General features: G+C 41.7%; 1 protein-coding gene across 1 annotated transcript; it reads left to right on the forward strand.

Annotated features, from left to right (window-relative positions):
- The first annotated feature begins 277 nt into the window (after positions 1 to 277).
- On the forward strand, positions 278 to 5,223 carry LOC111188749 (uncharacterized). Its single transcript, XM_049470755.1, has 7 exons — positions 278 to 2,491; positions 2,615 to 2,754; positions 2,849 to 3,053; positions 3,165 to 3,269; positions 3,582 to 3,775; positions 3,920 to 4,061; positions 4,256 to 5,223. The coding sequence occupies exons 1-7, from the start codon at positions 2,038 to 2,040 to the stop codon at positions 4,462 to 4,464; spliced, it is 1,449 nt and encodes a 482-aa protein (XP_049326712.1). The 5' UTR covers positions 278 to 2,037; the 3' UTR covers positions 4,465 to 5,223.
- The last annotated feature ends 4,353 nt before the right edge of the window (positions 5,224 to 9,576 follow it).

Consider the following 9,576-nt stretch of genomic DNA (forward strand, 5'->3'; position numbering starts at 1 on the left):
AAAATCATGATCAGTTTGTCTGATTTTACTATGTATGACCATGTATTGGCAGAAAGTAAAAAAAAAAAATATATAAAAAGATTCAATGCTTTCAGACCTCAAATAATGCAAAAAAAAAACAAGTTAATATTCATATAGAAACATTAATTCTAATTCTAATATGAACTTTCTTTGCATTATTTGCAGTATTTGATTTTTTTTTGTTTATTTTTCATTTACATTTTTATTTGTAATTTGGGAGAAACAGTGTCAGTAATTTATAAAATAGAACAACAGCGTTTATTTTACTCAAGTATATGCCTATAAATAGTAAAATCAGAGAAACTGATCATTTTGAAGTGGTCTCTTATGTGTATGCCATATGATATTGTATAACTGATGTTGTGGCAAAAGACTGTTGTTGTTGTTACTAAGTCTTTTATATTTTTATGGCCCCACGCTTTATAGAATTTCTTTTCTCATGTTTCAGGATACACTATTCACCGATGTGGCTTAGGGGGCAGGGTACAACTCCATTATCACTGCATGTACTGTCAGTCAACTGTGCTGCGTAAGGAAGACTTTGAAAACCATTTGATTGTGTGCAAGACTAAACAATCAACCACAACACCTCTGTCTAAGCAATGTTCTTCAAGTCCCAAGCTGTGCCCACCAAGTGCTGAGCCATGCACACCTAGTATTGAGCCATGCCCCCACAGTGTAAAGCTGCAAGTACCCAGTTTACAGCTGGAAGCAACACGTGCAAAGCCATGTCCACCCAGTGTAGAGCTAGAAGCAACAAGTGCAAAGCCATGTCCACCCAGTGTACAGGAAGCAACACGTGCAAAGCCATGTCCACCCAGTGTACAGGAAGCAACACGTGCAAAGCCATGTCCACCCAGTGTACAGGAAGCAACACGTGCAAAGCCATGTCCACCCAGTGTACAGGAAGCAACATGTGCAAAGCCATGTCCATCTAGTGTACAGCTAGAAGCAACAAGTGCAAAGCCATGTCCACCCAGTGTACAGCTGGAAGCAACAAGTGCAAAGCCATGTCCACCCAGTGTACAGCTGGAAGCAACAAGTGCAAAGCCATGTCCATCTAGAGTACATCTAGAAGCAACAAGTGCAAAGCCATGTCCACCCAGTGTACAGCTGGAAGCAACAAGTGCAAAGCCATGTCCACCCAGTGTACAGCTGGAAGCAACAAGTGCAAAGCCATGTCCATCTAGAGTACATCTAGAAGCAACAAGTGCAAAGCCATGTCCACCCAGTGTACAGCTGGAAGCAACAAGTGCAAAGCCATGTCCATCTAGAGTACAGCTGGAAGAACCCAGTGCAAAGGTGCCTGCACCTGGTACCAAGCAGTTCCTACCCAGTGTAGAGCCATCTCTTTCCAGTGCCAAGCCATGTATGTCCAGTGCATAGACATGTCCACATAGGGCAGAAGAAGCTGACCTGGAAATTCATGCACTCAAAAGAGTTCGTGTGAGGCCTGTTGTCCGTGAAAAATGTCCTATGTGCAAAGTTCTTATGAACAAACGCAACATCAGAAAGCATATAGACCGTAAGCATACAAACCAGGAGCTTTTTGATGTAACTTCTAAATACCACCTTAGGAGTGAGTGTATTGATGAGGTTAATGGTATCTTTTCTGTCCAAAAGACTTTCCATGGCCACAGTGTCCCTCTTCATGTCCAGAATAAAACATGTGGTGAAAATCATCATGTGTTTTGTGAGTCACAGAACTGTCAAGTTAACATGGATTTAGCATGGAGGAGTGGCCTAAAATCATATAAATGTGTACATCTTAGGTCAATCACTTACTGTACAGGTTCATGTAAGTCTAGCACACTGCTAGAAGGTTCTTTAACAAAGATGGTGCAAACTAAATGGTTCAGTGAAGAGGCAAAAAAGAATTGCCTTGCATGACAGAGACTGGCCAGAGAGAATAATGTTCCTCTCTCTGTTTGCCTAAATATAGGATTTCCTCAAGCAAAGAAAGTTGTGTCTGTATTTGAGCCCACTGTCTCATATTACAGTCGCCTTGGACGAGTTATGGTGGTGTACAACAGCAGATTAAACTCGTGGCATTGTCCGTGTTCTAAAACAAGACGGTCCTGTGCACATATTTATGTGGCCAAGTGGCATCTTTTCCAAGAACAGTCTGATTTGTTCAGGACAGTTCGAAGCACAGAAGAGATGGATCCAATTGCTGGCACAATCGAGCATGAACGTCTTGGGGACACAGACGAGAAGGGAGTGACAAGTCCTACATACCCACCAAAAGGTGATGGCCTGAACAGTATGGTGAAATACATACTCAGAAAGAAGAAGGTACCTGCTGTGTTACCAGAACATTTACGCCTACCATCAAAAGAATTGCAGTACCCAAGATATATAATTCCAGAGGAAATGATGTGCCAGATCTGTCCAGGGAATGTGCCTCTCAGTGAACCAATCCTCATCACTGACAAAGCAAGGATCCTTACCAGCTTCGGCATTGTTCAAAGTAAGTTACATTTCTATACACCAGTTTATATTATCAAGCTCTGAGAAAAATATGCCTAAACTATAAAACTGTTGCTCTGTTGTCATTAATGTTGAATCTTCTGTTGAATAATCCAATCACTAGATGTTTCCACCTACTGCAAACGTTGCCCAGACTGTGAGGTCTATTACCGATATCAAGAGTGGAAGGATGGGGTTCATAATTTCAGTGACCACATATTACTTGACCTACCCCTGTGTATCAAACTGAGAAACCTACTACAGGTAATGTATATAGATACCACTAGACTAATATCTAATCTCTTATGTAATTCCTTTTTTCTGGAAAACATTGGCATTGTATTATTTTTCAACCAAGGTCCATACAGCAGTCAGCAGAGCAGTTGATTATATCCAGCTTAACACAGGAGTAAGGTTCCCCTCAAAAGACACAGTGCTCCATGGATATCTGCATTTTGAAGCCCTCACAGACCATGAATACAAGTATTCATGTGTCACCTGTGGTGATCATCCTGCTGTGGTCATAATGGATTTGCATAAGAAGGCTGCTTTTCATTTGTCAAGTAAGACATTTTGCAGAATATAATGATGCAACTGTTCCCTGCCTTTTGTAAATTATTGAAATTATTTAAGAATTTCATATTACTTTACGTTTTCCTTCTTCACCACTTAAGTAACTGACCTGGGAGGACCACCACATAATTATACTGGCGAAGTGGATATAGAGAAGTTTTGGGATGCTCTGACCATGGAGATGATTGGTCGTGGATTTGTAAAAAGTGATTAAACCTTCAGAAAATATGCTTTTTGTCAGAATTTCACAATTCTGGTCTTGGAGTACCCTTGCCTTGGACATTTGTATGGGTGCAGTTCTAACAGACCCACTTTAACTCAGGAAAGGCTTGTGTTTTTGCTGAATAGTTCAATCAGCAAAAAACAATATCTTATATAGTAAAAAGTAAAAAACAGAAATATATCTAGTCAGGTATATTCCAGGACCAGGATTTGAAAAACACAGTCTTGTGTTACTGATGTTGTATGCATAACAGACCAAGATGCATTAACGTAACTCTTTTTGACATCTTCTTGAGGTTCAAAACACAATCCATTTGCAGTCCCACCGACCTATCACTTTTGGGCTCCATGGATTGGTCCATGTACAAGGAAGGCTGACATTGTGCTCAATACTGAGTTTGCAAAGATGCATGCTCCAAAATCCACTGCTGAAGTAGAAGAGCTAACCGTCACTGAGGAACGTCTGACAGATGAGCTTTCTAAACAAAAGGTAAATATGACTATATTAAAACTAAACTAACTAAACTGTTTTAAACTTGTGGTTTAATGAGGTACACATACACTGACTAAATCTAAACAAATCTTATCATATATTTTCATAGAATTACTTTAACTAGACATTTTTTTTTACTAGGTGGGAGTCATACGAAATTTATGTAGAGAGTGTGGTTTAGACTCCAGAGGATCACGCAGTGATCTCCTTCTCAGACTTTCCAGTGAGATGAAAACAAGACAGGCTTATGATAAAGTGTTTGAGAAAATTTGGGCAGCCTCAGGTAATCCTATTTTTCACTAAAACACATGTCTTGAATGGTGCATATTATGCTATTATAATTATAATGTATAAAGGATATATATTAATTGAAATGCAAAATGCAAAAATGAATGTTTATTGTGATGTGCAATGGCTATCTTACGTATTCTTCTAACTCTGACATTGTTGTGGTCTCATTTACACATTTTCTCTCAGGAGGATGGGCCGTGGTCATGTGCCCCTGTGGGATTGTGTACAGTATCAAGCACAACATTCGTGCTGAGAGTCCACGTGACTTTGCAGATATTCTTCTCTCATGGAGGCACATGCCGAATGTTGTCATATATGATTTTGCACGTTATCGTGTTGTCTTCAGAATAAACACGCGACACCTTGCTTGTGCTCATGAACTCCGCTTTACTTAGAACTCTCCAGATACACACACACACAGACTTGCTCTATAGTGAAAGTACCCACACAGCATAACTTATTAGTGACCTCTAGTGGTCGTAACCAGACTACATGTTAGTATAGGGATGTACAGAGCCCAACATGTACCAGCTTCATATACTACACACGTGGGCTAGCCACCCATACTAACTTGAGAGAACCCGAAAGGGTGCCCTTTAATCCCTTTGAAGGTCGAATAAGGGCACCTTCTAAGGAAACAATAGCCCTTGCAAAACAAGGAAAGGTTAAGGTATCCCTACATTGGCTAGACAGTCCCAAAGTAGTCCCAGACAAGAGGGGTCACCCAGTTACTGGCTCAGCACAGCATTATTGCCTATATGACAAGTTTCATGAGGCAAATACAAAAGATGACAGGGACCTACTTCGGAAAATTTCCCTGGTCCCACAGCTGGCTGGCAAAGTAAATAGTCAAGTGGCAGAGCAACTATTTGGCAAACTTAGAAAAAACAACTACTTCCTGAACATGAGCCAGCCCTCTACTCATGTATTCTTGATGAGGAACATTGTTCATCACATGAATGTACAAAAAAACAAAGCCAGGTTGGAGACAATCCAAAGGACCTTTGGAGTTGAAGTGTCAATGAACATCCACAGTCAAGCTGTGATTGGTGAGCAACAGGAATATAATATTTATTTCATATTCATATTTTTCTCTAAAAACATTGTCACCAACTACATAAAATACAGCTTATTTATTTGTTTATTGATTGTGTGTCCAATATGTGAGAACCCCCTGGTAAATGTGAATCTAAAGTCTAGATTTGTTTATTCCTTTGCTAATATGATCGCATATCACAATGCACATGTGAAATATCTTGAATAGATTTATACAACACTTCATAGGTTCCGCCAGTATATGGCAGACTGACAGATGGCAAACTGTTTTATGTCTAACAGTGAAATGCCAGGTTGTTATTGCAATTTCTTCAAAAATGTATATGTTCATTACCAACAGACGTACATTAATTGCATTGGTCAGCACTGTAATCATTACAATAGTAGTGTTTTGTATCATGGTGTGTGTTGTTTCAGGAACTGCAGGAAATGCATAGCAAGGAGAACCAGGGGGCGGACGTAAATGCAGGTAATGCGGATTTATTGCAAAAAATAAATACATAAATAAAAAAAACCAAAAGAAACACTAAACCTAACCTAACAGACGTGTAGCACGCACAAACACACTAGAATTGGAAACACCTGGGGAAGGGGCGGAGCTACAAATGAGACACAGGTGGAAAAGTACTGAGACGGAAGACACAGGGGAGCACAGGTCACGTGGGGAATGCACACAAAGACACGAGACAGGGCCAAGACATGACAGAAGCCTCCCCCTAAACGTGCAGCTCCCGAGGCGCGGAAAAACGAACCCCGGGGGCTGGCGGCAGGGAGAGGCCAGGGAAAACAGGAGTCGAGACCGGGGACTGAAACGGAGACAGGACAGAGGACAGAGACTGGACGGGAGACTGAACGGGAGACGGAGACTGGACGGGGAACTGGACAGAAGACGGAGACTGGACAGGGAACTGGACAGGAGACGGAGACTGGACGGGGAACTGGACAGGAGACGGAGACTGGATGGGGAACGGAGACTGGACAGGGAACTGGACGGTGGACGGGGAACTGGACAGGGAACTGGACGGTGGACGGAGACTGGACAGGACACTGGACAGGACACTGGACAGAACAAGGAAACTGGACTCTGGACAGAGACGATAACTGAAGAAGGGACTTGACGCAGGAATGGGGACAAGAGTCACTGGCACTGGAGCGGAAACAGGAGCAGCAATCCCTGGAGCAGGAGCGGCTGGGACCGCGTTCACTGGAGCAGGAGCGGCTGGGACCGCGTTCACTGGAGCAGGAGCGGCTGGGACCGCGTTCACTGGAGCAGGAGCGGCTGGGACCGCGTTCACTGGAGCAGGAGCGGCTGGGACCGCGTTCACTGGAGCAGGAGCGGCTGGGACCGCGTTCACTGGAGCAGGAGCGGCTGGGACCGCGTTCACTGGAGCAGGAGCGGCTGGGACCGCGTTCACTGGAGCAGGAGCGGCTGGGACGGCGAGAGCTGGGAGCAGCAGGTACCGCAGGCATGGGAGCTGAAGCGGCTGGGGCTGCTGGTCCGGAAATTATCCGCTACGTCCATAGTAAGGTCTGGTGCCTTCTTCTGTCAGGAATGCATAGCAAGGAGAACCAGGGGGCGGACGTAAATGCAGGTAATGCGGATTTATTGCAAAAAATAAATACATAAATAAAAAAAACCAAAAGAAACACACAACCTAACAGACGTGTAGCACGCACAAACACACTAGAATTGGAAACACCTGGGGAAGGGGCGGAGCTACAAATGAGACACAGGTGGAAAAGTACTGAGACGGAAGACACAGGGGAGCACAGGTCACGTGGGGAATGCACACAAAGACACGAGACAGGGCCAAGACATGACACTGAGATCACTGCTGACACAGTACCTGACACAGTACCTGACACACAAGTGGTGGTTTCAACTGGTGAGTGATGCATTGTGAGTGATGTTTGTCTGGGATGTTCTTGATCATGTGCTTACTCTGCTCTTTTGTATAGTTGAAGCAGTACAGGTATGTGTCGACATCTGACATCGCTGGACAACATTCATGCCACAAGAGCTGCCTGGAACTTCACTTTACATCCTGGTCAGATGGCACTGGTATGATTCTTTAAAAATATAGAAAACATGATAATTTACTAAATTAATTAATAATTTAATTGCTTATCTAAATACCTGGATATTGTTCCAAGCTTGATTATGTTCTGGACACAATGAGGACTCCAGATGAGCCAGTAGTTGACGTTGGCACAACCACACTAAAGCGCTCTGACTTCATATCATTGGGTTTATGTGAAGAAGTAGAGGCAACAGTAAGTCTGTTTTACTGCCACATATATATTACTATACATTAATTGGAAAACCCCGCTTAATTCTGTTTCTGTATTCCTGATGCAATATTATAGATTGTCAATTGCTGTTTTAAAGTGACAAGCGACATCGGAATACATCTGGTATGTTTGTACAGTTCATTGCATTCTGTGATTGCTTTTGAAATATTGAAAATAAGCAACTGGCAGTTATAACAACTATATATTTTAATATTTTTTAGGGAAAGGATGTGCATGCCATTGATTCATACGTTATAGCAAGTTGGATGCCCCCTCTAGATGCAGATCCAATTCAGTCTGTTCCTGTAAGTGATCACTTTCTTTCGGATTTTCCTTCATGCTGTTCTAGAAAGGCACAATTGTGTTCTGAACCCATTAATTCTTATGGACTATTCATTGTTTTGTCTACCTATTAACTATCTGTTTGTATTCTATTTTAAATCGGATCTCTAAGGTGGATGCAGCATCTAAGGACATGATTCTTCTTCCTGTGTGGAAACCAGGACACTGGGTTTTGTGTGTACGTATGCATTTTTACTGAACTGTACAATACTTGGAATAATTCCCAACCAACTTATCAGAGAGATATTTTACATTGCGGCAAAGGAAATGTCATGCAGAGGAATGTTGCAAGCCTGTAGACTCAGGTCTTGAAGCCAAAAGTCAGAGTGATGCACTTTCTTGACTCCCTAAACCCCCATGTCTACGGCGATGTGTCATTATTCAGGTTTTACATACCAATTAAAAATTTGGCCCAAGTTCGATGTTGGCCATGCAGGTTCCCTCTTACACTGTTCAAAGATTTTTTGTTTGTTTGTTGGCTTATTTGATGCTATGCTCCATTTGCTTTTACTTGCTGTTCAAGTTATTTGCATGTGTTCTTTGCATGTGTTCAGTTGGATTCAAACCAAGTTGGTAAATTATCTTCACCGCAAACTATTCTGGAGTGCTGTAAGACAAATCAATTGTATTTAGGGCTGCCACAAACGATTATTTTTATAGTCGACTAATCACTGATTATTTTTTATGATTAGTCGACTAATCGGATCATACGTTAATTGAATATAAAACACAGTTTATCACAATAGAATGCAGCTGCTATTATACAACCAACATTAGATTTCAGCTATATGCTAACTAAAAATAAAAACAATTAAAATCATAGTTCATTAAACCTTTAATGAAATATGCAGCTTGTTGTAACAGACAATTATTTTACTGTTTAGCATAAAGTGTAAACAACTGTGTAAAATAAGGATAAGGCACTGGCATTTATGAAACATCTCAACCGTGAGGTTGTTTGAACTATTATGAAAAAAAAAGTATATTAATAAAAAATGCCTCTCTGTCCAGATATTGTGTACATCACCGTACACAGGGCAGCGGTCTGCACAGATCTGATTGGCAGAGGAGAGCGTTTGGTGATTTTACACCACACATGACTGATCTGTGAGTTTACTGCACCGAAAAGCACTGAAAACAGAAGCCACTGTCAGAATGAAATCCTTCTCTGTAGTTTATCGGTTTGGGACGGCATTTGTGACAACGTCTGGGTCCGGATCCGGATCGCGGTCCGCCTATTAGTGACCTCTGTTTTAAAGCTATCAAGATGAGTAAGTTAAGTACTAAGTTAACGCTCTGTTTATGCTAATTTTAGCAGCTAAATAGCAATTTAGCTTCTTCGTCATTTAATCAGCCACAACATGCCTCCTTTTCAGGTGCTCGTGCATCGCGGTTGTGCTGCCGAGGAAGGCAAGTTCTTCATTGCAGATATTGCATTGCACGCGTTTCACTTTTATTTTCTTGGTGATCCCACACTTTTGAGTTCTGTAGCGGGGTAGCCATGAAACCAGAGCCTGTCTGTATAATGTCCTGAGATGTCGTCCACTACCTACCCCGGTTTCCACTACTGCGCATGTGCGTCCAGGACAGAAAGGCAGTCGCAGCAGTTTGGAGAGAAAAACAAAGAAAAAAAACAAACGACTAATCGACTATTAAATTAGTCGTCGACTATTTTAATAGTCGACATAATCGTGACTAGTCGACTAATCGTGGCAGCCCTAATTTATATAGCCAAATCAGTTTTAAAAATTAATGATAATAGGATTAAAAGATACACATTATCATTTAATATTGTTTATTATCAAACAGATTAAATG

The sequence above is a fragment of the Astyanax mexicanus genome, chromosome 22 (assembly GCF_023375975.1).
Source record: "Astyanax mexicanus isolate ESR-SI-001 chromosome 22, AstMex3_surface, whole genome shotgun sequence".
Classification (NCBI taxonomy): domain Eukaryota; kingdom Metazoa; phylum Chordata; class Actinopteri; order Characiformes; family Acestrorhamphidae; genus Astyanax; species Astyanax mexicanus.

Coding starts and splice junctions, on each gene's coding strand:
- LOC111188749 (XM_049470755.1), top strand. CDS start 2,038: ATGGTGGTGTACAACAGCAGATTAAACTCGTGGCATTGTCCGTGTTCT. Junction 2,492..2,614: donor CAGCTTCGGCATTGTTCAAA/GTAAGTTACATT, acceptor TCCAATCACTAG/ATGTTTCCACCTACTGCAAA. Junction 4,062..4,255: donor GAAAATTTGGGCAGCCTCAG/GTAATCCTATTT, acceptor ATTTTCTCTCAG/GAGGATGGGCCGTGGTCATG.